The sequence below is a fragment of the Centropristis striata genome, chromosome 3 (genome assembly GCF_030273125.1).
Source record: "Centropristis striata isolate RG_2023a ecotype Rhode Island chromosome 3, C.striata_1.0, whole genome shotgun sequence".
Lineage (NCBI taxonomy): Eukaryota > Metazoa > Chordata > Actinopteri > Perciformes > Serranidae > Centropristis > Centropristis striata.
The window spans coordinates 18,031,569-18,059,540 of record NC_081519.1 but is presented as its reverse complement, the minus strand read 5'-3'; the positions used below and the strand labels follow the sequence as shown (position 1 = coordinate 18,059,540).

Below are 27,972 nucleotides of genomic sequence, written 5' to 3'. Positions count from 1 at the left end.
ACTTTTCAGGCCAAGATTTAACAAAGAAACGATCAATTTAAAATTACACTTTTTTCCTATACACAATTCTGAATACTTCTTACTGCGGTGGATTGCAAATAGAGGCCAGTTCTCTGAACTTGGGGCCCAGGTCTTCCAATGCTTTCTGGAATGAATACCCATCAAGAATGTCTATGCTATCCAACTCTGCAAGGGAGTAAGGGTTGCCCTCATCTGCGTAGATTTGAGGTTCATAGACCAGCAGATCTTCTTCTGTCTCCTGGAGGGAGGAGAGCCTCTGCAGAAGCAGTGGAAAAATCAAAATCAAGCATAAATACAGTAATTTTACTCCTGCAGGTACGTACTTGTTTTACAGTGTATGCTACAGAGTAGACCTGATACAAGTGCACTACCAACCTGATGAAGCAGAGCTAGGAGAGCTGCATCTGTCACATAGCATGAGCTGCTTTTGTTGAAATTCATTGTGTTCATGTTCTCAATCTGTAAAACAAGTTTACATAAGTTTCTTCAGCTTCTGCTTTAAAATGAGCACAAACCAAGCAATGGCTTACCTGGTGGTGGTTGTGGTAGTTGCCTCTGGTTATTAGAGAATTCCAAGTCTTAAGATTGGAGAAAAGAGTTAATGAAGCTGAAAATTATTTGAATGCACAGTTGTGACTTTACGCTTTTGACCTTCAATGAGGGCATATTACCTCGTTCCAGTTCTCATTGAATAGATAGGAAACATGTTGCTCTCTGTAATCTCCAAAGTGTTTGTAGATAAAGTTTTGCTCCACGCCCTGTTTAGAAATGAAAAACATAGCTAATTCTGCTACAGTAGGTCCACACATTAAAGATATATTTTTTGTTTGAACAAGCCATGTCTTCAAAATATGTGTAATTAAAAAAAAAATCTGATTACACAGCGCCTAGTTCATGTCTTGTGAAAAAAGTTTGTCCTATACGATTTCCCACCTTTGTTGAAAAGTTGTGTTGCATTCCATCATGCCAGTCAGATGGGTCTTGGTGTATCTTATCAGTGGACACTGCCAGGACACAGTCAGGCACCTTTGGAATGAAAATACAATTTCAGATTTTTGCATGAAGAGAAACCTAGAAATGTATCACTGGTTTGTTGCAAAATTGTAACCTTGCAGTCTGTCCCTGGTTCCTCAGTGTTTGATGGGAGGAGGGTTTCTCCGGAGGAATTACTGGTCGGCAAAGTGGTGAACTCTTTTTTGCAGGTCACGACCACTGCCATCAGTACCAGAACTGTCCACAAGACGAAGAACAGGATTGTAACAATTGATATTACAGTATACTCTGATCCTAACTAAAGATAAATATTTGGTTTCTTACACAGGAGTAAAAACAGTGAGGCAAACACTATGCCTAGGGCACCAGAGGGTGCTATTGTGGCAGTGCCACGGCGACCTCTGCAATGGTGTGTCACAGAGCAGTCGCACGCGGTGACACTGAGGTTGTAAACACCAAACTCTCCCTGCATGTCAGAGATCTTGATAGTAATTGTGTGTGGGCCAGCATACACACTGGGCTGCGTCACCAGGCCAGCTGCATATCCTGTGAGAAATCATCACAAAATTAATATTGTTTTTTTTATTTTACTTACTCCAATATTTCACTACAAATCATAGCTGTGTCTACCATATGAGGGATTCAGTGTCCATTTTCCATTGACATCTCCTAGAAGTTGAAATGTGAAAGGTCCTCCAAAGGGATTTTCATCCAGGTCAAAGGCTGTGACGTTGGTGGTTGTGGGGCTGTCAGACACACACACATCCACATAGTCCACTGATGGTTTAGGCACGTTGTCGTTCTGGTCAACCACATGGAGGTTCAGTGTGGCCGTGCCTGTTAATGGTGGCTCACCTGTCAAGACAGAAATACAAGAATACGTTTCTACAGCCATGCTAACAGCACTTTGAGGTAGGTGCTAATGTCTACATGCTCACAATGACGATGCTTAAATGTTGATGCTAAGGATTTTTTATGTTCATACCATTTTCACCATCTAGCTACTCCATACTCTGATTCTTTACATTACTAATGCTACCTATACACCAGAAGACATTGAAAAGATTTGGAAAAGACTTCTGGAAGACTACCAGCTCACACCTGCTCACATCTAAAGACAAGTGTTTAGAGCTTTTAGTCCCAGTCTAGTCTCACACTGAGATTTTAGACAGACTGTGAATATTGCAGTGTCACAAGACTACAACTAAATTCTTTTAGCAGTTTTTCCCCATCATGCTCTTAGTAAAAAACTTACAAAATGGAGGAGAAGCAGCTTTAGCCTCCAGCTGCTCTAGTGTATGCAGTGATTTGTGTTGAAAAAAAAAAAAAAACAACAACAAAAAGAAGAGGAGAAGACGCTACAAAATGCCCCCTCACAAAGCTGAAAAGGGGCTGTTTTTCTGACATGAAAAGTTGACTATTTTACAGTAAAAATAGATATAAGAAAGACGGGAGCGCCGTGACTCCAGTAAAACTCCTAGATTTACTGAAGATTTTTAGTCTGGGACTGAGAAAATCTTTTGGTGTAGGCCCAGCATAAGTGAATGCTTTCAATATATATATATATATATATATATATATATATATATATATATATATATATATAAAAAAGATCAAATTCAGACCAGGATTATAATTTATATTTTTAAATTTAACTAATATTGTTTCGAGAGCATCAACAGTATAATGCTTCAGCAAAGTCACTCTTTTAATTCAATTTTATCACACTGAAAATAATACATACATCATAATAATACTTACTGACTGTGCTGAGTGGCTTGTCACAAAAATGAGAATGGATGATCCATCTCAAGGATCAGGCCATCTAAAGTAAGCCTGAACGTCGGAGCTAACTCCCATCACTTTAATCAGCTGGTGGCAGCAAGACACTGGAAGTTGTGTTGCAGCCTGGGTCTCACAAGTCCCCAGGAAGAGTGCCAGGCTTTGAAACCAGTTTTACATAGTGGCCAAATTCTGGAATTACACTTTCCAGCTCCGTCACATGATGTCATTGGGACCAAAAATACTTTTTCATTGGGGAAAAGAGATGTCTGTATGTTGTGTGGAATTGTTTTTTAAATGACTCATTTCATTATCAGAATTAATTAATTTAGTCTTCAATACCTGTACCATAAAATCACTTCTTCCCATTCAACTAGCATAGCAGTAAACTGAAAGTATCTATTCATGTGAGAGCCCTTTTATTACCAGGTTCAAGTACCCCAACAAAAAAAAAATTAAATGTTTTTTTTATCAGTAGCAGTCAGCAACAATGAGTTTTACCTTCATCCACTGCATGCAGTAAGATGGTGTAGACACCGTTAACCACATGAGGAGATTCTCTGTCTACTGTCTTGACTGTTGTAATGTCTCCTGTTTGAGGATCCACTGTCATCCAGCCAGCAGGATCATTTCCTACCTTGTACCTGTGAACAAGTAAAATTTATATCAGTGCAGAAAGTCCCAGATTACAGCAAAAGCACATTGAAAAAAACATCCTACTTACACAAAATCTTTTGCGTGACTGGAGTCAGGATCCACAGCAGTCACTTTCTCTATCCAGGTTCCAATGGGTGCGTTCTCCTCCAGCACAGCCTCTTTAACAGTCACACTGAACACCGGGGAATCGTTGACATCCTCAACTTCGATGGTGACTTTTAAAGAGTGAGACTGATGATTATCAGCTTTACTGGTGTCAACTTTCCAGAGGCCTGAGGACGTGCTCTCCTTCACTTCACAGGAGAAATATGGCATCTCGTTTTCCACTGAGATGGTCAGCTCCCTCTGTGCGTCCTCCTCGAAGTCTAAAGGCTGAAATTGTACAGTAGTTATGTTAAAATGTTTTATGATGACCTCACCAAGAATTACCCCCTAAACATGGTCAAGGGGTTTGTATGCCCCTGTAACCCCAGGAGCTGTGTTATTGGGGGCCTGGTAGGGTCTTTAGGGGCCAGATTATGAGCGATTCACTGATTAATTTTACCAGAGGAAGGAGTCGTAGCCCCTATCTGAGAAAGGCTAACTGGAGCTAGACTTTGCCAGCGAGCATCTGGTGGCCGGGCACTTCCCTGTGGGCCACTCACAGGCATAACCATTAAAGTCGTGTGCATTGTGAGCTGGATGGCAGCCAAAGACGGCAACGCAGGTGAGTTGATCCCTTGCATTGCAGAGTGGCTTTCAGGATGTGGAACGTCACCTCTCTGGATGACGGAACTGAAACTCTTGTGGGAACTAGAACAGTATCAATTGGGCTCACCCCCACATATAGCACTGATTCTGGAACCAAAATGAGGGGGTGGTCTCTTGCCTTCACTGGAGTTGCCCTGAGCGAGAAACTATAGGCAGATGTGGGGATACTCAGAAGCACCTGCCTGAGTGTTGCTGTACAGCTTCCCCGGGAAAGTTTATTCCAGGGTGCTGAAAAGGCTCGTAACGATCAAAGAACCTCAGATCGAGGAGGATCAAAGAGTCCTGTCGTAGAACAGTAGACAAACTCTATCTCTGCAGATAAATCAAATGCATCTCTGCTCTGCAGATGATATGATTCTGTTGGCTTCATCAGACTGTAAGTACCTCCGCTATGCCTCTCTGCTGGGAAAAAATGGATTTGTCCCTCCAGGTTGGAAGTCAGTTTCTGCCCTAAGTGAAGGAGTTCAAGTATCTTGGGGTCTTTTTCACATGCCCGGCAGTGATGTGAGCATTGTACTGGACCACTGAGGTGGAGAGGGTGCTGAGCCGGAAGGCAAAGCTCTCTGCAAATCAGTAGAGATGGATGTATTGATAAGCTCCAACATTACTGGTGTAATTTATTTTTATGCAGCAACCTCTTCCCTCTTGTCTATGCAGAGCCACAGCTACTTCTTGTCAAAAGGGACTGGTTGAGGTGGTACCTCCTGGGTGAGTCCCATAGCATTGTTGTCTGGGTACATGCAACTTGTAAGAGGCCCCAGGGTAGACCCGGAACATGTCAGAGAGATAATATATCTCCTGGGAAAGCCTCACGCCTGGATTCCACTGGATGCGTAACGACTCCGACAGGGGTCTGTCCGCAACGGCTGCGTATCTACGCAGTCCGTCAACACCCACCGGATCCGTCTGTGTCGGAGCTGTTGCGGACAGCAGAGTCCCGAGGACGCACGAGATCTCGCGAATTCACGCCTAATCAATTGATATAACTGGAAGATAATCAACATCTCCTCGTTAATGACTGGAGACAAATCCAGCGACTCCGTCTTAACGAGCGCTAACGAGGTCGGCCGGCTTGTTAACGAGCCGGCCGACTTCGTTAGCGAACCCGAGGTATTTTATTTTGAAAATATACCGGTGTTTTATTTTGTGTCTGTGCAAGACTTCCTGTCCCGAACGATCTGCTCTGTGCTGAATTTATGCGTAGTGCTCCGTCGTCCGACAAAAATAGAAGCTCTGCGCAAGTGTTGCGAGGGCTGTCGGATGGCCCTGCGTTGTCGGACTCATTACGCAGCGGATCTGCAGTCGGTGGAATCTCACACATTGATTATAATGGATGCGTAACGGCTCCGACGACGGATCTGCAGCCGTTACGCATCCAGTGGAATCCAGGCGTCAGGGTTCCTCAGGAAGAGCGGAAAAATGTAGCTAGGGGGTTTGGTATCTCAATACTTGCTTAGTCTACTGTCCCCATGACCTGGCCCAGGATAAGTGGATGAAAATGGAAGCATGGATGGATGTTCATTTGCTTTGTTATTCATAAAACATTACTAAAACCATTAAAGTGCTTAAACACATTGACTTCAGGAGTGAGCAGACGTTCTATGACAAACACATAATTATACATATTATACAAGAGATGGGTGTTACAGTAATGTAAAGCATGCAGCAAAGCAGCACTTACTTTTACGACTGTCAGGATTCCGTCATTGGTGTCTGGGTCAGTTTGTATTTTAAAGTGCCCTCCCTCGTCACCATGAATGGTGTATCTGGCTCTCCATGCTGGGCTGTTTTGGGTGTCTTTGTCTGTCACATGCAGCCGCAGAGGAGACGTCCCAGTTTCATCTTCTTTAACTCTGCCAGAGCCCTGTAGTATGAATCCAGGGTGCAGGGGTCAGGGGAAAGCAATCGGTAGTATTTTCTACTGCTAGTGTAAAATATGCTACACCCTGAGTTAATAGCTGTACATTTTTTCCCTACAATAAGTTGACAAGATTCATTGATACTGTTTTTTTTTATCTATTCATAGAGTTAAAACAGCTTTTTTAAGTGTAAAACTAACTGAATGACTTGTATCATGTAAATTTCAATGTCAAAACAGCACTGAAATTATCAGTTGTTGCATCAGTTGTATACCATGCCCTAACCTTTTTCTTTTCATAAAACAATGTATTTAGGGGTTAAACACCAATATTAAATATACAGGCAAAAGCATATGAAAAACATTGCATCCACTTCTTTTAAATAATTATGAAGTGAAAATGAAAAATCATATTATATTTTCTATTCTATTAACTTTGTCTCTTTTATTTTATTCGTTCCTTTACTGATCAACTTTTCTGTTTTGGTTTCATCCCAGTTACATTGAAATCAATTTTATAATTGTTCCTATGTACAATTATAATGTTAAAAAATAAGTTAATTCAAACTTGGACAATTTATAAATTTCCCACATTGATGTTTTTTATTTCAGGTTTAATATGTTGTTGTTTTTTAAAACATTTTGTCCCTTGTACCCATCATGTTTTGACTAAAACCTGACTTTTACGTTTTTGAATGGCAACAGCAATATAACATGTCTAACATACATCAGCTTCATTGATCAGTATTATTAGTGCAAGTGTGTGTGTGAAAGCATGAAGAACTGTGTGGAGAAACTGCTGCTTACTGTTGTCCCGCTGATGGTTGGGACATGGTTGTTGCCATCCTCGACACGAATAACAACAGTGGTTGAACTGGACAGACTGACTACATCACCATGGTCCTTGGCCTCCACCACCATAGTGAACCTTTCGGCCACCTGAACACAAGCAAATGAAAATGATTTTATTAGATTAACAGGATACAGAAATGGGTTACTAATCCAGTAATGGTAATGTTTTTCTTCTATCATGAAAAGTATATCCTGCATCCTCAAAATGTAGCTATCCATTAAATGTGAAATCTAAATATTATTATAAACTACTAAATTAGATTATTCTTTTTGAAAAGTTGGGGAATGTGCTTGACATACAATAAGTGTTTTTTAACAAAACCTCATGTCACATTTTATAATCTCTAATCAGTTGGAGGCCTTGCAGAACAGGAAGTGATTCTATAATTTGATCTACAGTGCAGTATGCACTCTACAGATACCTGCCTCATGATCCAAACATCCTTTGAATGAGATTACACCAGACTCTTCAATGAAGAATTCGATGCCTGGAGTGCTTGGAGAAACAGACTTAATTTCATAGTGAAATGTTGAGTTTGGTGTTCCTCTCTGGTCTCTATCAAAAGCTACTACAGTCAGGAGATGGGAGCCTGTTGGGAAATAGAAAATTTACAAAATGAGTGTACGAAATAAAAAGATATATATCCTTTTGAGGTATATTCTTTACTATATTCTTTACCTTGAGTGGCTTCCTCGTCAACGCTGATTTCATACAGATCCCTCAGAAAGCGTGGTGGGTTGTCATTGATATCCAATATAGAAATCTCAACCCCTAATCTGGTGTCGGTTGATAAATTTGGATTTTTAGCCTCAAATTTCAGCTACAGATTGAAAGACTGAATGTTAGTCACAGTGAAAAGAAACAATTTTCCCCCTTTTTAGGTGGCTGAAGTGAAAAAGTCATTTTATATAGTCAACCTTTGTGTTTCAGAACAATTTAAAATAGTAAATTTTGTGATGTAAGGTTTTGAAAAATAGTGCATATAGCTGCTGTAAATGAGGGGGGGGGGGTCTCTTGGGTTGACTACTACTGTTATAACATCTGGCTCTCTACAGTATATCTACAGTATAGATAAGAAAGTGGTTGACTGGTTGCTCCCAGATGTTGGTGTGTACTAACCCTAAGCACTTGCTTCTCCTCGTAGTCCAAAGCCTTGTGGACGAACACGATGCCAGAATCTTTATCAATGGACAAAACTCCCTTTGGCTCCTTATCCACTCCTTCCCCATAGAGCTCAAAGCCAACTAGATAGTCCCGCTCAACTTTTATCTACAACACAAAACACTTTTCAGTTGGCATGGGGGAGCCTGATACTTTATTTTCATCCTTTATAAATTTTCATGATAAAAAAATATATTTGAGTTTGAAAATGAATACATAGACTTTATTTGCTGACTGGTTTTCTCACCTGGCCCAGCTCATAGGGGAACGGCCCTGGATGCCCCTCCTCAACAGCGAAGGAGTCAATGATCCAATGCCTTCTGTGACGGTTCAACAGCTCTGAGCATGTTGCACTTGACAAGCAATAAACCTGAAAGTCAAGCAGCCAACCAAACCTGAAATGCAGCTTCTTCATAAAGAAAGCCATAGTATGCAAAGTAGGAATGTTTGTCTGAGGCGGGAGCTCATCAATTATGTCACACTTAAAAATGAACTTGCTTTAAACATGCTGCATAGATGTTTAACCAGTTGAGAAGTGCACACACAAGCATTTCCTCAGAAACAATAATATCACAGCGGGATACCGTACTTTGACCATACAGAATTTTTTTCTGTGGCATATAAGGAAACATGAGTTTAAAGACCAGCAGAGTGATGGAAAATAATATAGATTTTTTTTTTTAAGTGACTTATTGTATAGATAATAATCAAAATTCATCTTTTCTCTGTAAACACTTAAGGATTGCGGGGGCTGGAGCCAATCCCTGCTGCGGGGCACACCCTGGACCGATCGCCAGACTAACACAGGGATGACACATAGAGACAGACGACCACTAAGCTCACATTTACACCCGCAGGCAAGATAGAGTCAACACTGAACTTAGCCTTCATGTCTTTGTACTGTGGGAATAAAACACTCTACACAGGACAACATGCAAATTCCACACCACCACTGCACTAGCCAATACTGCAACCTTATCACAAAATTTTAATTAATCGTGTCACATTTATATTACTAAATTAGGGGAAAGAATACTTTCCATACCCAGGTAGGGGTACAGGTGAGGGTAGACAAAAAAAGCCTATAACAAAGGAACTGTAAGGTCAAAATTCATGTAGACGGTTTTATTTTAAGAAACATCTATATTTCTAAAAAATGTACTGGTTTGGCATTACCTAAACTATATCAGTCATGTTATGTCGTGTTTGCCAAACCCTAACCCTAACACTACCCACCAGCAAGTAGCTGGGTTTTAACAAGTTTGGAAAACAGAATTTAATAAAAAATGTGCATCTATCAAATGAAGTAATAGCGCTAAAAGATTTAAAGTCAGTGTTGCTACATACCAGGAGGACGAAGCTGAGCATGATGTTGGTTAAGTTCATCCAGTCCCGAGTGTTCGAGGAAGGTTTTTCTTTATTTATGTCTGAGCAAAGGAAGACGAGACCCTCCCCTCTCTTCTTTACACACCCATACACTGTATGCAATAATCACAGGTTGCGGTGTGTGTATGTGTGTCACTCTATAACCGTAGACACTTCACTCTTTGCTTATGAGGTTTCATTCAGACCTAAAGAAAGCTTGCACTTGAACTGCCTTATAGTCACTGGGACAAATTATGCAGTGTTTGCTAAACAAGCGTCTATCTTTACAAGATTGTGAGTCAGTAATGGCTTCCCATGTTTCTACACTTGATTTATGTGCCTCAACATACCTTACATGTCATGGTCTCGTCATGTGATTTTTTTGTTTTTTTGCGTTTTTTTTGCTTTTTATGACGCTGCCCTTCAGGTTCTGTTTGTACTGTCCCCAGGAAGCAACTAAGCACATATTTACGATCTTCAAAGTGTCTTGGAATAACAGATAAGAGGTCTGTTGGTTTTTAGAAACACATGAATACATTTTCCTTTCTTACTTTATTGTTAAAACAAAAAAAAATCTTGTTAGAGATTCATTTAAAATTGGAGCTAGAAAACAGAGAATCTGCATTGGCAGGACAATGTATTGCTTTCAAAAACAGCACATTTATGTATGAACTTTTCTATTCTAATATTCTGATTTGACCTCAAGTAATCCAATTTTGTTATTATTCCAGTCCCTGCTTTAATACATTGGGTTTTGTTAATACTGTACAAAATTCATCACAAATCTTGTCGGTCAAAACATGCCAAAATATGAAAGGAAACAGGTGAGAATTAAGAGGAAAATCTCCATATTTACAGTTCATGGTCCCCACCTCAAAAACATACACACAACCCAACCTACAACTGAGAAATCAAAGGAAAGGTTGAAAGCAGTGATAAGAGCCAGTGTGTGGACGACAGTCGCAGCTGAGAGGTCTTTTTCAATAGTTCCCATCACAAAGTCCACCTTTCACCCTTGGCCGAGGTGTCAACTCCCGTGCTGCAGGTGGACGATCTATTGAGGAGAGGGTGCATCCTATGAAGAAGTTGATGGAGTCTGACTTTTCTTCATCTCCTTCTCCGGAGGAGCTGGTCTTCGCTTGACCGTGCTGGTGTGTGTCTCCTCGTCGTCTGACCTGAACACAGGAGTGTCTCCTCCGTTGGCGTTGGTGGCCTGGCTGTCAGAGGAGGAGTTTGAAGATGTGGAGGACATGCGTGACTTGGCATCAAGACCCTCGAGGACATGTTGAAAGAGTCCATTACTGATGACTTCCTCGTTGTTGTTGTTTCCTTGAGCTGTAAGTCAGAAACAAAAAAATGTTAGGGATGTAACTGTGCAGGCTGTTCACATTGCTGTTTGCAGTTACACCAACAAGGAAAAAAAGATGTGTGATGACGTTAATAAAGTTCAAAAGAACAGGACACAGGTGTCTGTTTCCCCTGTGGGACCAAAAGTCAAAATTGTTATTTTAAGTTAATATGTAAATTGACAACACATCATGTTCCATGTCATCTTCCACTTCAACCCTTCCGGTGCCCTTGTCTCAAAGTCAATTGGTTTGTCAAATAGGTTTGTAGTCAGCTGCCTGAAATAAGCTCTGTGGCTATCTTTAAGAGAGTTTAACATAAATATAAAATATGTCAGTAAATTGAAGCTTATTTTTCGCAATAGTCCCATCGGCTTTTTGTCAAGGGAACAAGGGCAATGTAACTTCTGGGTTTGCCAACAAAAATATGTCATCCATACAACAGTGTATGTTGGCCCCACATTATAGGGCAATTGGGTCGATGTAGCATATATTCCGCCCTCACCAACAATCACAGGGGTGTTTCTCATTCAAGGCTCGTCCGGTCTGATTGTCTGCTCAAAATATTCTGTAGTGTGAGGGGTTTACAGACACAATCTTAATGTTACCAAATGGATCTCACTGATGTCGGATCTTGACTGTCCCTATGAGTAAGTTAGTATTAGCTTGTTGCATTCGCTTGCACAATCCCCCACATGTTGATTTCTTCACCTCTGCCAGGACTTCATCAAAAGTTATTTTACTCTGTAATTTTTTTGTAGTTGTTGCAAAACAGAGTACACACACAACTGCAGCTGACTGACAAGTCTACTCCAACAAAGTCTTGTGTCTTTTAAATATTTTAAAGATTAAGGTACTAAAAATATAGTAAATCTGTCCTTATGTTTGTGGTCTCCCACATTTTAAAATCAGGTAAGTTTTCCTTTAGTATGAACCAGGCTTAACCTTGAGCAAGTAATTTTTTCGCCTTAACCTAATCGTTCATAACATCGTACAAACTCTTGTGCATTGGCTTTCTTGAGATCTCATACAAACAGTTAATGGTAATACGATGAATTGCACAGTGTGTCTTGTAGTCTTTGCTCTTTTCTCTGTTGTTTCCACACCTGGCAGCGGGGAGGTCAGCACACCCTCTTCTCCTCCAGAACTGAAGAAGACATCCAAGGCCTCCTGATCAGAAATGTCAATCAGCTCCATCTGGTCCAGCAAGTCCACGTTCACCTCCATGGATGAGATGCTGCCAATTGGAGCTGCAGGAGAGGGGAAGCAAATAAATGATGTGCATCTGTGTGTGAACATGTATATCTGCGTGAGTTTACAAACATATCACCAGTCCAACTCACGTCTCTTATAGTCTCGGATACACAGGTGCGCAGAGGATAAGTAGACGTCCACATCATGCTGGAAGACCTCCTCAAAGAAACGCTGTCTCTCCCTCAACTTGAGCTGCTGTGCTGCATCCACATCTGGGAGCCTCTGGCCACGCTCGGTTTCCGCTGCAACCACAACAGGGAGGACAAGAAGTTAGATACCAGCTCAGGTAAAGTTTGGAGGCCAGATAGCATGCAAGGCTGCATTCAATTATATGCCATGCTTCCACCCAGTGAGATCACCTGCTGTTATATAATATGACACAGTTTGAGATTCATTCTGCAGTCACACAGGGGTCAAATGATGGTAACCAGAAGGGGGAGACATTGAGCTGTAAGTAAGACACAAGGAGGTGGATTCCTCTTTTTAAGGATGTATGGAGAGGTATTGAAAAGCTGACCAAATTGTTTAAAGATATTTTTGAGCATCTGTTTCCATTTTCCACTGAACTTTTTCTGAAGAAAAAAACAAAACTGCGGCTTTTATTAGGACAATAATGAATCAAGCTCACTGTACAAGCATCCACGCTGTATTGCACATTTACTAAATGTCCACGGATCCAAAGACTGATTTGCAAAAGCAAGCTGTCAAGTCCTTTACTAAGTTAATCTTGTTTGAGATACCATGCAATCCCATTTTCTCCCTCATCAGCATCACTGTAATAAGGCTGAGTGCAAGTCCAGTGTGTGCAAATGGAGGAGTGAACTGCAGCAATGTGACTGCAAGAGGAATGAGGAGAGGGGAAATGCTGGACTGTAAATGTCTGAGACTATATATCCTTTAAATGACGAAAAGGAAACAGCGCTTACAGTCCTAAGACTAAAGAGACAAAGTAAAATCTCTCAGAGTCTAAGAGTGTATATTATAGTATACAGAAAGGGAAACAGCTTGGTTCTGTCTAGAGGTGAGAAAATCTGCTTAGCAGCACCACTAAACTTACTATCCACTTACAACAATAAGTTGTATCATAACTCCTGAGCTATAATGTGTAAATTAGTGAGCTTTAGAGGTTATTGTAGGTGGACGGAGCTATGCTAGCTGTTTCCACTGGTTTCCCAGTCTTTGTGCTAAGCTAAGCTAAGCTAAACGTGTCTAAGATGTTGGGTCATTGCAGATACATATGAGAGTGGTATTGATCTTCTTATGTCACTGTCCGCAGGCATCTACCTCCAGGTCTGAAAAGTGAACAGAAGATGCAACTTGCTAACAAAGCTTGTTAGCGAGCGCTATCATTAGTTGAAAACTTCCTTCTCATCCAAGCTCCACCTTCTCATCCAAATACTGTAGAGTCACTTCTGATTTGAAAAAAATAAAATAAAATTCAGCAGCTGAAATGCCAAACTTGAAACTTTAAAACCGTAGTCTAGAAACCAGTGGGAAATGTAACAGTGGCTATGTCAACATAGTAGCAAATCCAAGGATTCGGAAGTAGCTGAAGCACTCAAGTCACCATTACTATTTTTCCTTTAGTGCTTGTGAAGCATTGCTTTGGCTAACGATGTCTAGTAGTTGTGGCAACGTTACGCTATGTTACCACTGCTTAGCAAGCTAATGTTAGGGGACTAACAGTCTCGAGGCTGCGGTGCTCCCACACAAAAAAAAAATTAAGTCAATCGACCTATGGTGGTGATATTTTGAAATGTAACATTAATTTCTCTTACTGACCTAATGAACACAAAGTAAACATCATCCGGTTGGCATCACCAACAGAATGCGTACAATGTTGTCTGGTGTTTCAGCGAGTTACCGTGACGCTCAGCTGAATGTTTCCCTGGTTGCTTGTTGTGTTGAAAACACAAACAGAACATATTTGTATGTGTCCTTGTAAAAGCCTTGAGTTTTAGTGAAATCAATTTTTGTTCCTTATTTATGCTTATTATCTACAGCAGCTAAGTTACTACAAGCAACCATGAACGCTTTTGACTGAACGTAACTTATTTAATCAAAACACTAGCCGACCTATGATGGGATAAGTAGGAGTAATAGCATAGAATGATAACAATTGAAACCCTATCTGGCATTCAGTAATGTCTACACTTTATGCCAACGTTTATCATCAATTTAACTGAGGACATTTTTTGTCAGTCTGACTATTCATGCTGCTGTCACTGTCAGCAGGCAGTTGCACACATGACTTGCCGCAGCAGCGGGCTAATTGGGGCAGCGCAAGATGATTGAACACACAAAACAGCCACTGGATTCATCTATAGGAAAAAGATCATTTGCATCTTTCGGCACATTCGGAGTATGCACTGACAAATGCTGCAGTACTTTATTATAAAGTGTATTTCTATTCTGTTTCCCCTTCCATTTAGAATTGACAAGTTGCATGAGTCATAAGAGCAGTGTCTAAGTTTTGAAGAGCTATTACAACCTGCAGGCAGGGATTGAGCTAATTGGATGAGGCTTTCAAGCCAAGTCTAAACTGGGGGAATGTGAAGATTATCTAGCCTGTGTTGAGAGCAGCAGTCACAGCAACTCTATAAATACACCACTGGGTGATGGAGAACAGGACAACACAAAGTCAGCTCAGGATGTTTACATTTCCAGGAAAGAGCAGGATTCCAGGGATTCTCTGTTGTCTCTGACATTATGAAGTGACTCCCACTGACGTTTATACTGCTATAGTCAGAATAAAGCTGCAAATCCCAAAAATGTAGATGATTTTAAAAGCAGCAACAGGTTGCCATCCTCAGAATGCTGCATCAGCACAGTTGCCCTACAGGTCGTGTCCGGGCACACGTCTGTGGTGACACAGGGACACGCGCCTGTCTCTGCAGCTCTGCACTGCCCTGTTTGACAGCCTGCCTCCTGGGTGCAGGGACCTCACTGAGACTGGAATCAGATAGACAGCTTTGGAGGGAAGAGGAGAAGAGGACAACTCAAACCTCAGGACTGGAGCAGCTGACAGCACCGATGGGCATACAGTATGTGTGCATAGGCAAAATTATAGACAGGATTTCCCAAAGACTGAAAAAACAAACATCTACAAGCAAAGCGATGCCAAAAAGTGATGAGTTCACAATATCAACCCTGACACAGTGATCATACCATCATTGCATGTGTTTGGTTCAAATAATGTAGCTGAAATGATTAATGAACAATCAACAAAGTCTTATTTTCCTCACATTGATTCCTACTGACATCAAAATGACATATATATTTATATTCTTTCATATAATATTTCCTGGATCATGGACATAAATGTGTTACTTAATGTGTTTTATTTAGTTTCAAAGATCCAGCCTTCTCTTATCTACTCTTCTTTTAAAGGGATAGGGTTTTTTGTTTGTTTTTTAGAAAAAGCTTTGTAGAAAATGGAAACAAATGTTCAAAAGTATCTTGAAACAATTTGACCAACTTTTCGTTACCTCTCCATAAGTCCATAGAAAGAAGTTTCCACATCCTTGTGTCTGTCACTTACAGCTCAAAGCTTCCCAGCAGACTGCTTAGAGTGTATTTTAGTACAACTGAATGCTAATCAAGACATTTCAGACATACTCTGCTTTATCATGTATTTTACTCTAAATGGGACCATAATTTGTAAACTGAACATCATGCTGTACTGGAGAAGACTTGAAACTAGCGATTGAGGTAAACTTAGTTGGTAAATGTTTACTGAGGTAATAAATCAAATGCGAAGTAGGGTAATTTCCTCATCGACCTCGAAACAATCTGACTTCTTTTTGCAACCAAAGGAGTCGCCCCCTACTGGCGAATAGACAGAATGCAGTTTAAGGCACTTCTGCATTGGCTTCACTTTACAGTTCTGGGGGTTGCTGCTTGAGAGTGCAATGCTTAGCCTGAGTGATGAGGAGTGATTGCACTGCCTACTAAAGTAACATCACTTGAGGCAAATTATCAGATTTGTTCAGTTTCCTCTGGAAGAAAAAGGGGCTTTATAGAAACCCTTTTTTTTTTTTTTTTTTTTTTTTACATATATATATGCAGTTTTAGGTTCTCGAATAACAGATATAGAACCCCTGCAGGAGGTGATGTTAAGGATTATAATTATGCAATGAAGGAGTCTGATGCTACAGGCAGTCAAAGGGTGTGCGACTGCTTTTTTGTAGCTGCAGTCTTCCATAAGGGAAAGTGATATCCTAAATTTGGCAGGTGGACGATTACAAGTTGTTTATCTTTTGCCAGACGTCTTTATGGCATTTTTTCTCTACAGCTTCTCTGTCTTTGTGTGTATGTGATGTTGTGAGTGTGCGAGGCTCTCCTCTTCTTGCACTGTTACACAATCAGAAGCACTATTGTCTCCAGAGTCTTTCGAAGCGAAGGGAGCAGCGCTGACAAAGCAAGATGTCAGTCACAATCAGGAGCTTTCTATTTGACATGTGTGTTAAAATGAAAAGAGTTTAATGTGACCAGCAGAGGACATCATGTCAAACAAAACGATGGATTTGTACCTGATGAATGACTATTCTTTCTTTTCTTTTCAAGAGGAGAGCAGACATGTTTGTGCTGCAACAAAGAAAATAATTATTTTCATTACAGGCTACAAGTATACACAAATTGCTTATCTTGGAGGTTTTTCCCACTCAGTTAAACACTGATTGATCACAGCATCGATTGTTTCTACTTAAAGTCTGAGGCCTGTGAGAGCTAAAGGTTAGCTACAGATGCATATCCTCACATTGATTTTGCTTCCCTATCCACTTCTTTTTTCCATCGGATCACCTTGATCGATACGGCTTCCCTGGCCGCGGACGACCCCGCTGACCTCTGATTAGTGCAACCACTCACACGGGAAAATCTTTTGGCAACATCGTCCGCTGCTGATGAGATCACATGTCCAGTCTGCTACAGCCCCAAAGTCTTTAGTTTCATACCACAAGATGTCTGAGAGGCCTGTGGCTGCACAAGAGACAACCAGCCTGCAGGCTTCAACTCAACCTCATCTTCTTTCTTTTATTCTCTCTCTTTCTGTCTTTTTTGTCTTACTTTCTCTGATTATTCTGTATATTTCTGTCTTACTTTCTTTTTCTCTTCTTTCTGTCTTTCTCATGTGTGTTTCTATCTCTCTTTATATCTTTTTCTTGTCTCTCTTTCTCTCTATCGCTACTCGACTTTTTTATTGTGCTTTTTCTGTCTGACTCTCTGTCTTTCTCTACATATGTCCTCCACTGTTTTCTGTCTATCCTTCTCACATTTCACTCTTTCTACCTTTTCCCCTCTTTTTTCCTGTTGCTTTATCTCTTTCTGGCCATCTTTCCTGCCTTTGTTTTACTTATTTGTCTGTCTGTCATTGTCTGTTTTCTATCTCTCTCTATGGCTTTCTGTCTTTTTTTCCCGTCTATTTTCGTCTCTGTTCTCTCTTCTCTCTTTTTGTCAAATTTTGTCTCTTTTATCTGTCTTCTGCTCACTCTCTCTCATCATTTTTCTGCCTTCTTTGCCATTCTATCTCTCTCTATCCTTTTTGTTTACTTTTTCCCTGTCTCTTTTTTTGTTTTCTACCTCTCTCTTTTTCTCTTTTTCTTTCTTTCTTTCTTTCTTTCTTTCTTTCTTTCTTTCTTTCTTTCTTTCTTTCTTTCTTCCTTTCTTTCTTTCTTTTTTTCTGTCATGTTGTCTCTCTCGCCGTCTCCCCCTCCAACCTCTCTGCCTCCCCCCTCCTCCCTTCCTCCCTTCTTTCCTTCCTTCCTCTGAGCACTCAGGGACGAAAGAAAGAAAGAAGAGGTCACAGATCAGGGTTCAGAACCAGCTGGACATGTGGAATGACTGGAACAGACAGAAAGACAGAGACAGACAGAGCGTGTATGTGTATGCAACTCCACCTCCCCACATAAAGACAAACCCAGATCCTCCGCTCAGGGGGCAGAGAGAGAAAGAGCCCATTCAAAGGCGGACAAAGGCTCAGATGTACGGGAACGGGACTGGCCTGCCCTCCTTAGACTTGATGCCATTTACAGGAAATCTTTTGGGATGTAGCGGAGGGTGAATACACCTCAACTCAGCATCTAACTTGTTTGGTAGAGTCCGATCACTAATAAGCAGGAGATGTTTGTTAAATTCTTCCTTTGCTGCAGTTTATTATTATTATTTGCTTTTAAAGGAATTCCCATAAAAACTGTGTCATGACTTCTCAGCAGACCCGACACAGCTGACGGCAGATATAATGCATCATCCCCACATGATGATGCCAAGATTGTTCAATGCTTTATTGTCTTCAGCTTGACTATATGATATCTATATTCCAAACTGAGTAAACCCCACAAATGCTAAGAAATGCTAAGACTTTCTGCTTCTGTTAAGTATACATGTCATGTGCCTCTTTCCACTAAGGACAGGACCCTGAAACTCTGCTTTAGAAGCACAAGAGCAGAGGGAACACGTTGATCTGAGGGCTAAATGAAGGGAGAGGAGGGCTTGGTGTCACCCACAGGCTGCCATTAGCCCATCACTGTGCTAAATGAAAATGTGACTCCCCTGTGACGGGGGAAACTGAAGGTCAGGGCAGAACCGTGCTGTGAAAACTGTCTCTCCAGATGAGCCAGTTGTTTTTACATTTGTTGGTTGAAGAAGCAGCTCTGGCTTTAACCCCTCAGTAAACAGTAGTTAAACAGAAACCCCAGTGGGATTCATCTCTTCCTCCTCTGCTTTGATGAGGAAGCAGTTTGCCAGACTCTCAGCTTGAGTCTATTCATTTAAGCCAAGGCTTTTTCTGAGAAGTGGTTTCCTTGTATAAACTGATGAGATCATCCCTGTTTAAATGGCTGTAGTGGTGTTACATACTTCAGTGTGTTGCCTCAGCCATCCCACCATTAGTTTTAAATAGCTCAGTGCCAAGAAAATACACCAAGTGCTGTGGTGTCCCTGGTTTAAGCAAAAATGTGTCCTGACTGTGTTTTTCACAATCTCTGTATGGAGAACGAAAAAAATATGTATTCATCCATATATAAATACATCAATAAATTCTGAAATATATGAAGAAAAATAAATAATTGTGGCAGTAAATAAATACAATTACATAAAGGTGGCATTAAATTAATTAATTAATTAATTTATTAATATAATATAAAAATAAATACATTACATTTTAAATAAATAAATATATAAGTAAATAAATAAATAAATTAATTAATAAATACAATTAAATGAATGTGGCATTAAATAAACATAGCAGTAAAAAAAGAAATAAATTAAGTAAATAAATGTGGAATTAATTAAATAAATATAGCCGAAATTAATGAATACAATTAAATGAATGTGGCATTAAATAAATAACCATAGAAGTAAAAAAAAAGAAATCGATTAAGTAAATAAATGTGGAATTAATTTAATGAATATAGCAGTAAAGAAATATAGTTAAATAGATGTGGAATTAAATAAATAAATATAGCAGTAAATAAATAAAAACATTTGGCATTTAATATAATAAATGTAGCCATAAGTAAATAAATAAAAACATAAGTAAATTACATAAAAAAGATATATGAATAAAAATAAAATATGAATGACATTTTTTTCCACATGATTTAAGAATGTATTTATCTATTTATATGATGAATGGGTCATGTTTTGTCATCCATAACTAGTTTTGCTGCTCTTCTCTCTCTGTTTTTCTCAAACACACTGTGGTTGTATAATGAATAATTGAGACATGATCAGCTGTTGGCACTAAACTGACTCTAAACACTGGGACAGACATGAAACTTGTTTCAGCCTCTACGAATAGACTGGCTGCCCTTTCTACCCAGACACATTTTGTCAGAGGAGAGATATTTTATTTCACCTATGGGCTTTTAAGACAGAGAGGGAGGGAGCAAAAGAAGGAGCGAGTGGCTGAAAACACAGAAAAGCAGCAAGAAGAGCAAGGGAGGAAAGGTCAGGGAGGAGAGGAACAATTACAGAAAGGCTAAAAATGAGGAGGATGTTTCATTTTAAATCCAGAGTTTGACAGGAGAAAGGCTGGCCAAAAGTGAGTCAACACAAGGGTGTGGGGTATAGATATAGAGAGGATAGAGAGAAAGGGCTCATTAGTTAAAGAGGATGTCTTGTTATTTTTACAGACAGTCTCTTCCGTACCTTCCAGCAACATTGACCCCAGCAGCAGCAGCAGGCTGTTAACAGTCTACAGCTGGTCATTAGTGGATCAGTCTCTTTGCTGAGGCTGTTACAGTAATTAATGGTGTCTCAGTGCTCATGAAGAAGAATGGTGAAGCAACTGCTTGGCTACAGGTAGAAGATTTATCCTGCTCTAACAGTAAGAGCAGAGGTGCAACTTTAAATGCATGGGCTAATTTATCACTAACAATAAAGGGGGGGATTCAACACATCCTGAGAGTAAAGTAACTAGTGATTGCAGTTCCATCACATAATGCTTGTATCTTTTTCTTACAACACATAGTGCTTTGAACTAAAGTGGAACAGACAGGTGGCCACGCTTGTAAAGTGGACAATAATATCTCCCTGGAGACGATGCTCTTGCTCTGTCTCATACTTTTATTTTTGGTTCCCTAAAGTCCCTGTTTTCCCTCCAAAAAGCTGCCATTTACTGGGCTCCAGTTGCAAGGAGTGTAAATTATTTATGGCAGCTGTTGGTACGTGGTTGCCCGTCTAATCTATATTTCAGTTCATGCATGTGTGTTTTTTATATGCATATTAGATGTGGTTGTTTTTGCTGGGACAAAGCAGTGTCCAGCTCCATCAGCCCAGTCCGTCAGGACAACAATGACATCAGTGTTAACCCTCTCCATCCTTCCCTCCTGACTGGATTTCACCCAGACTGACAATAGGACTGTTTGTAGGTCAGTGTCCCACTGCCCTCCATAAGCCCGAAAACAGACTGTCATGAGTTCTAATCAACACAATAGGCTTAAAGCTGCTGAAAAAGTACTGTTTTTTACATTTATAAATCCTCTTATCTGGAATAACTAAGGTTCCACATTGGAAAAAGGGACATGTCTTTTTTAAAAATAAATCAGGGCTTTATTAATAATGTGAAAGTATTAATATACTAAATTCATGGAAAAATGTACGCAGTCAATATTCAGAAACTTTGCCATGACTTCAGTGAGGTTGTGATGTCACAACTATACTATATATAGGTAGAAAATGATGCTTCAGTGCCATTACAGTCATTCCCGGATGCAACCCAGAAACACTGACTAATCAGAGCAGACTGGGCTCTTTCAGAGAGGGGTAAAAGAGACAGGCACTAAAATGAATAATTCTGACAGAGAGTGACTACAGGTAAATTCAGACAAACAGAATGATAAAAACAAACTATGTTTATTATATATAATACTATGTATTTTTTAACAATAAAACATGTAGTATGAACCCAATAATGAGCATAATACGCTCCCTCAATCAGAAGACTCAAGCCACATGACTTGGACTCAAGCCAGACTTGAGTCACAGTTTAAGACTTGCAGCTCAACTTGGACTTTAAAACCAGTGATTTGTGACTTGACTTTTACTTGAGACTTTCGACTTGAAAATACATAATATGTTTACCCTAACCCAAAGATTAAAAAGTATGTTGTATTACCTGAATCAATTCATTTCCTAAAGCAACTCACGTTAAAGCAATTTGTTCAGAGCAAGTCATTACTTAATTTCACAGATGCACTTTGTTTAAGTTACAGGAGAGAAACATGAAGAAAAATAGTTATTCTAAAAAGAAAAGGCATGTGACTTGCAAAACAATGACTCGGTCCCATCTCCACCTTTAATCGACAGTCGAATAGGATTACTATCTATTATTGAAGCAGTCCAACCAGCTAATTCTGCTAATCTGTATGGGCAAGCGAATGAATGCTAAAAGCAACAAAATTGAAACCCTTGACCTGGGGGATTAATTGTTATAGATAAAACAACAAAACTCCATGATTAAGAAATATGTCAATGGTTCCAAATGGGGCATTAAAATGTAATAGACTTAAATTTGTGGCTCTCAACAGACAGATAACACTGATACTGATGTTTATGATCTCCAATTAACTCATAAATATTTGATTATAAAGGTTAACTCTCTCTCTCTGTCTAAGACAAAGAGACAAAAAGGGAAACGGTACTTTCCCCATCATATCCTCACATGCTGATTTCTCTCGTTGCAATCACTTCAGCATTCACACGACTCCTTGTTCTTCTTGGAACAGCAGCCTCTCCCTGTGTTTGTGAGGGAGGTTTAAAGCTGTTTTTCCTTCAGCTGGGAGAACTGTAGGAATGTTTGCTTTGACTCAACACTGCGTCTCAGACATCTCTGCTCTGTTTGCAGAGGCTGAGGCAGGATGGCCTGCAGACGCTGCTGGCTATAATTTAAAAAAAGAAAAAACAATTTTATCATGATTTATTGTTTCACTCACTGGATAGAAAGATTAAATTATCACTTCCTGTTATCATAATCACAAGATTACAGTATTTAAATCATATTACAGCAGATTTTTGGTGCAGCTGTAAATTCTGACTATAATCTTGACTTTCTGACATGAATAATGTCATTATTTTACTGATTTTCTCTACTTTTTTTCTCCAGCACTTTCATTTCTTTTATTAAATTTTGAGGGAATAAATAATGCATTGTTACTACAGTATAACTGTATTTCTTGTTTATTACTTGGTCCCATTTTTTAGTCTCAATAATGGATTTCTTCTTCATTGTGCTTTGAAACAGTCCTTGCCACCCACACACCTCTTTCACTTATTGGCTAATTCGACCTCTATTGGACGCAATTGATTGTTAATATTAAATTATTGATTCATTTTAACTTCCCACCTTTTTTTTGTTTTGTGCTTTTTCATTTGGAAATGTGTTCACATGATAAACTGCTCTGAACTCTCAGTGTATGCTGGAGGCGTTGGCTCTGTCTATACACAGAGGATTCAGCCTAACAGTGCGTAGATGGATGTGTTAGAGAACTAATGAGACGAACTGGTCTGTGCCCCAGGGCTGCACAGCTTACACTGTGGAATTGATGGGAACCTTATTCAGCCACCCATGCAAGGCTGTTTAGTATAATCACACACAAACACACAGACACATATAATTAGCCTTAAGTGCTGACATGGACACAAGGCATTGTTTATAACAGAATAACCTGTGTATTTTACCATGTGGGCTTTTCTCACATTGAAGTGCATTGCAAGCAGTGACCCTGTCAGTATTTCGTTTGTTTCTGAAAAAGTAAAGTATTAACTCTTTCCTTTCAATAACAGCTTCTGAATTTGCCCCCTCAAAGAAGTTCACCATTTTTGGGAGCATATTAGTCTGACAGCTATATCTGTTAACACAAAATATGATACATACTCTGTTTTAACCTACATCAACTTACATGCGAGCCTGGCTACTTACATGCTGCTGTGTCCAATTTATTTTTCTGGCTCTTTTATGAAGATAATATCTCCATCATCCAAATTCGATTCTTATGATTCCCATAAGTGTGGGCGAGTAGGAGTCCAGTAGGTTGTTATCTGCACATTCAGTGGGCTGCTATGTTAACATGTGTTGTTGGTGAAGCCCAAGCAATCGTACTAATTATGAATGAGGCAAAGGCAACAGCGACGTTACGGAGTGTGAAAGCAAAGATGGAAGCAAGGAAACAGAGTATACAGTACAAAACGTTGCTCTAAGTGTGGTAGGGAGGGATCAAACAAACACAGGACTTTCACCCAGGAGACCAGGGTTTGTGTCCAATTTGAACACAATGTTTTTTGAAGTATCGTCACTTAACTTCTGTGTTTCACCTTTTTGCATTTCCAACTTAACTATGTCACTTCAGGTACTCACGTCCAGATATTTAGATACTCAAGATACTCAGGAGGTAGTGAAGACCAAAACAGAGGAGGAAAAAAGAGTGAATATCGGACTCACATTTATCATGTGGACAAAAACGCAATTCCCATTAAATGTTAATGTCTGTATGTGTAAATAGGCAACTGTACACTAATAAGTTCACCATAGCAACTTTATGAATCGATATTATGTCAATGTTGTGTTTGGCGTTTGTCGATGCTGCCCCTATGTGGTCAAGAGATAGACAGAACGTAACCTGCCTCAACGGTATTTAAACATGACATTGTTTTCAATGGTAGCCCAAGCTGTGCATACAGAGATGAGCACAAATACATTTTAAAAAATTATATTGTTACCAATGACTAACTCGTTAAATGTAAAATGCAATACAAAGTACTGGTATGAGAAAATATATTGTCATTTGAAAATATAATACATTTATACAAGCTGATATATTCATATCATATTATCATTTAGCCAAAGACTGTGATTAAACCTGGGGATAAAAATGTATGAAATGTATGAATTTAAGAACAAAATTATATATGAAATAATATTTGAAGTAATTGAAATACACATATTCAAGCTTTTCTTATTACAATTTACATCTTTTTTTCTTTTCAGCAAAATACAAATGACAAAACCCTTAAAAGTAATTAAATGTGCATTTTAAACCCTGCCCATCTCTACGTCCACAGGTGCTCAAGAGAAACAAATTAGAGAAAATGTGTGAATTCAACCACCAATTCAGAAGAGATGAAGATAAAAGAAGTAAAAAAGCACCCACATGTTCATCTTCTTTAGTATAGTCCCATTTGCATCTCCTCGAGCTCAGCCATTAAGCTCCAAAGACTAGATAGCAGAGCAGCAGAGCAGAGATACATACTATATCCCTCAGAGTGTGATCAATTAAAGATATACAGACAGTACATGATATGGATTTTTATCCTCTAATTTGCTCATTAAACAGAATCTACTCCTCAGTCCTATCTGGGTCAAGTCCAAGGGGACTGAGCTAAGAATACATGGAGAATAGAAACAAATCCTTCTCCAGCCAGTACCCTTCTGTCTGTAACAGGCTCCCAACAGCTGGCTACTCCTTCACTCCACACACACCGACGTGCCGCTCTTTGGCACACGCCCACAATAATCAAAACATGACAGAGCGGTCCACACAGGCACAGAGGCCGTGGGCAGAGCAACAGATGGGAGACGTCTTCTCTGGAGTCACAGCCCTGATCCTTTTTAGCCTCCCGAAATCACAAACTGATCTCACTGGGACTAATTCAATTTTTAGCTCTCTATGTGTGTGTGTGTGTGTGTGTGTGTGTGTGTGTCCTATCTGGGTTGGTGTGTCTGTAGAACAAGCTGCAGTCAGTGGACTCTGATGAGATCTGCAGGCACAATCCCATTAGAAAGAAGAGATCCTTGTCTGGAGCTCTGTGGTGGCCCCAATCCAAGCCTGACTCTCTCTCTGTGTGTGTGTGTGTGTGTGTGTGTGTGTGTGTGTGTGTGTGTGTGTGTGTGTGTGTGTGTGTGTGTGTGTGTGTGTGTGTGTGTGTGTGTGTGTGTGGGAATGCATCCCTGTTCCTGTACAAAGAGAGTGTGACCTATTCACTTGGTATTAGTGGACATTACTCAAGGTGATGATTCAACATTCCTGTCTGATTTTTGGCTGGCGCAGCACTTGGACCTGTCACTTCAGGGAACATCAAGACAGCCATTTAACACACCGGCTGAGCTGTCACACCGCTTCTATATTGTATCACACACACACAGCTTATGCCTTATTGTACTGGAGCAGCAAAAAGATGTGTATCCATCATAAATAAATAAAACTCTGCTTATTTGACGCCAATTTGACACCAATTAACATAATATAGACACATAATTCAATCTAAAAACAGATTTCTGACACATTAAAATGTGGTGCATGAAGTGGAACAGTGGAAACAGCTTTCATTGTATCTTTAGTTCCTGTTTCTTTGCCTGCAATCTATTCTCTGCGTGTGATGAACTTCTGACAACTAAATATAGTGTCCTCTCTAATGCCCTGCTCTACATCTAAAAATAAAAACTGTGTCAATGGAGCACAACTTCTGGCTACATCCTTCGCTAAAAAGTGAGTTTCTGCAAAAGGGTTTAAAAGTTTGGTAAATAAGACTCACAGGGCAGGCGTTTGCTGTGAAGGTTGGCTGATGAGGAGCTCATGTTGCCGGAGAGTCGTGGAGATAATCAATCAGAGATGATGTGAATGAGAGTTGAGCGGAGAGGATGCCGATCATCTCCCACCTCCTCTGCTCGCTGGGACTGCTCCAAGGTGACTGATGCTGCCGGGGCGGCTGCCTGCCACACTGCTGCTCTGCTTCCCCTCTTTGGCTCAGTTGGACTCTGAGCCACTTGGATGAGGCGAGAACAAGTTTGTGGCTTTGTGCAGCCGACCGGCTGACCAATGACAGGGAGGGAGGGAGGAGCTGAGGGAGACCGAGGAAGGGATTGAAAAGAAGGAAGGAGGGATTTTATGTAACAGAGTGGAAAATACCAAGGAGAGACAGGCACATGCCTTTGTTATTTCTGTCTTCTTACACCCCCTCCCTCCCTGTCTCTTGTTCCCTGTCTCCTCTTTTTGTGGAGATTTAAACCCTCTCTGTTCTGTGTCACCTTCAGAGGGCCAAGTGATGTCAACTAATGTGACATTAACAGACAGTACTCTTAAATAATATGTTGTATAACTGTATTAATAATAATTGTTAAAGCATTGATGTTCCCGAACAATTTCAGGTTTCATCTTCTCAAAGAACATTTTGGTCTGAACTGAATAGTAGATTCATTCTAAAAATAACAACAATTAGAAAAAAACTAAACTTACTATTAAATGTGGATACAATGTGAAACTATGTCGAAGAAAATCTCTAAATATATTGTACATTCAAACATTATCAGCAATGCTTTTACACAAAAAAGTAGGATTGCTAGGTTTTTTAAGGTTGTTTTTAATGGATATCCAACTGAAAGCCTTTAATGAAAGTTGTACTCATTTCACATTAGAGCTGAACTATTAAAAGTTATTTAACATAACAGGAAAACTAATAAAGAACAAAACTATTAAGCTCAAAATTCATCCAAATTGCTTGTTTTTTCACAAACACATTCACTATTTTGTATAATTGTACTATTCATTAATTGCTCTGTTAAGTTATGTCTTGAATATAATATTGCCTGGTGAACCACATCATCCTCATGTTACTAATAAAAACATCTAATAAATCAATAACATATTTAAACAACCAAACAAAACAAAACAGGAGTAGATTACCTTTATGAAAATGTACTGACAGACCATATACCTGATAATCCGTGTGTCTAAGACACCATCTAGTGGACTACAGATGACACTTCCAGTTGTTCTAAGCTAGAGGTGCTGATTACACAATGTTTGCATGCAAAGGCTTTACAAAGCATCATTACATCACTGCCTATTTCCAAAACACTGCATCTGTATTTAAGAGTTGCTTTTAAAGAGAGCGGTGTCTCAGTTGCAGGCAGGAAGAGATGCTGGTGTGACTCATTTCAAGAATGTGTGTTTGTGAGAGTCAGCACAGAGTGGGTTTACTTGTTGATCATCCACTATAACATGGCTCAACAGAAGATGTATATGTTTTCCTTTAGAATAAAATTTGATTGTTCATTAAATACTTTACAATAACCATGGTAGGCCCACATGGTTTTCAGATAAGGCCACACATAAATAACAAAGTTTTATATGTTCTGATTATGTGCATAAGCATGGAAACTTTCACTACTGAAACTCACACTTGTCTTTGCCAAGCTGAAAAGTGAAACTCCGGAGATATACTTTAATGTAGCAGTTGGGAAGTGGTGGGAGTGACTGGTGATTTCTATCAAAATAAACACAGTCTTTGTAAATGTCAGTGGTTGTGGCGGTTTAGCCTACACATGCTGGATGTGGCAAAGGTTGCTGTGATGGGTGCAACATCTTACCATGCTGTGAAACTTATCTATGGCCTGTGTCTGTCTGTCTGTCTGTCTGTCTGTCTGCTCCTTACTGGTT

The 27,972-nt window shown here is 39.8% G+C and overlaps 2 protein-coding genes and 1 long non-coding RNA gene across 4 annotated transcripts; 1 reads left to right on the top strand and 2 right to left on the bottom strand.

Moving 5' to 3' along the window:
* Positions 1–26: 26 nt before the first annotated feature.
* On the bottom strand, positions 27–8,588 carry cdh27 (cadherin 27). The gene is made up of 16 exons (XM_059329606.1): positions 8,323–8,588; positions 8,034–8,183; positions 7,593–7,734; positions 7,340–7,503; positions 6,869–7,000; positions 5,885–6,067; positions 3,521–3,825; positions 3,298–3,440; positions 1,645–1,869; positions 1,339–1,560; positions 1,130–1,251; positions 955–1,047; positions 693–779; positions 552–599; positions 397–480; positions 27–277 (listed from the first exon to the last, which is right to left on the bottom strand). Exons 1-16 carry the CDS (start codon positions 8,500–8,502, stop codon positions 80–82), a joined length of 2,478 nt encoding a protein of 825 aa, XP_059185589.1. The 5' UTR covers positions 8,503–8,588; the 3' UTR covers positions 27–79.
* On the top strand, positions 1,805–10,896 carry LOC131968641 (uncharacterized). Of its 2 annotated transcripts, none has more exons than XR_009394049.1 (2): positions 1,805–1,926; positions 10,569–10,896. It is a non-coding gene; the product is annotated as an uncharacterized LOC131968641 (long non-coding RNA). The 2 variants fall into 2 exon arrangements; XR_009394048.1 differs by having other exon boundaries at positions 1,830–1,926; positions 10,566–10,896.
* Positions 9,270–26,260, bottom strand: LOC131968640 (dysbindin-like). Its single transcript, XM_059329610.1, has 4 exons — positions 26,069–26,260; positions 12,130–12,282; positions 11,893–12,036; positions 9,270–10,775 (listed from the first exon to the last, which is right to left on the bottom strand). Exons 1-4 carry the CDS (start codon positions 26,109–26,111, stop codon positions 10,516–10,518), a joined length of 600 nt encoding a protein of 199 aa, XP_059185593.1. The 5' UTR covers positions 26,112–26,260; the 3' UTR covers positions 9,270–10,515.
* Positions 26,261–27,972: the final 1,712 nt, after the last annotated feature.

Coding starts and splice junctions, on each gene's coding strand:
- cdh27 (XM_059329606.1), bottom strand. CDS start 8,502: ATGGCTTTCTTTATGAAGAAGCTGCATTTCAGGTTTGGTTGGCTGCTT. Junction 6,068..6,868: donor CAACCATCAGCGGGACAACA/GTAAGCAGCAGT, acceptor TTCATACTACAG/GGCTCTGGCAGAGTTAAAGA. Junction 1,561..1,644: donor GACACTGAATCCCTCATATG/GTAGACACAGCT, acceptor GATTTCTCACAG/GATATGCAGCTGGCCTGGTG.
- LOC131968640 (XM_059329610.1), bottom strand. CDS start 26,111: ATGAGCTCCTCATCAGCCAACCTTCACAGCAAACGCCTGCCCT. Junction 12,283..26,068: donor TCACAGCAAACGCCTGCCCT/GTGAGTCTTATT, acceptor TTGTGGTTGCAG/CGGAAACCGAGCGTGGCCAG. Junction 12,037..12,129: donor TATCCGAGACTATAAGAGAC/GTGAGTTGGACT, acceptor CCTCTCCTGCAG/CTCCAATTGGCAGCATCTCA.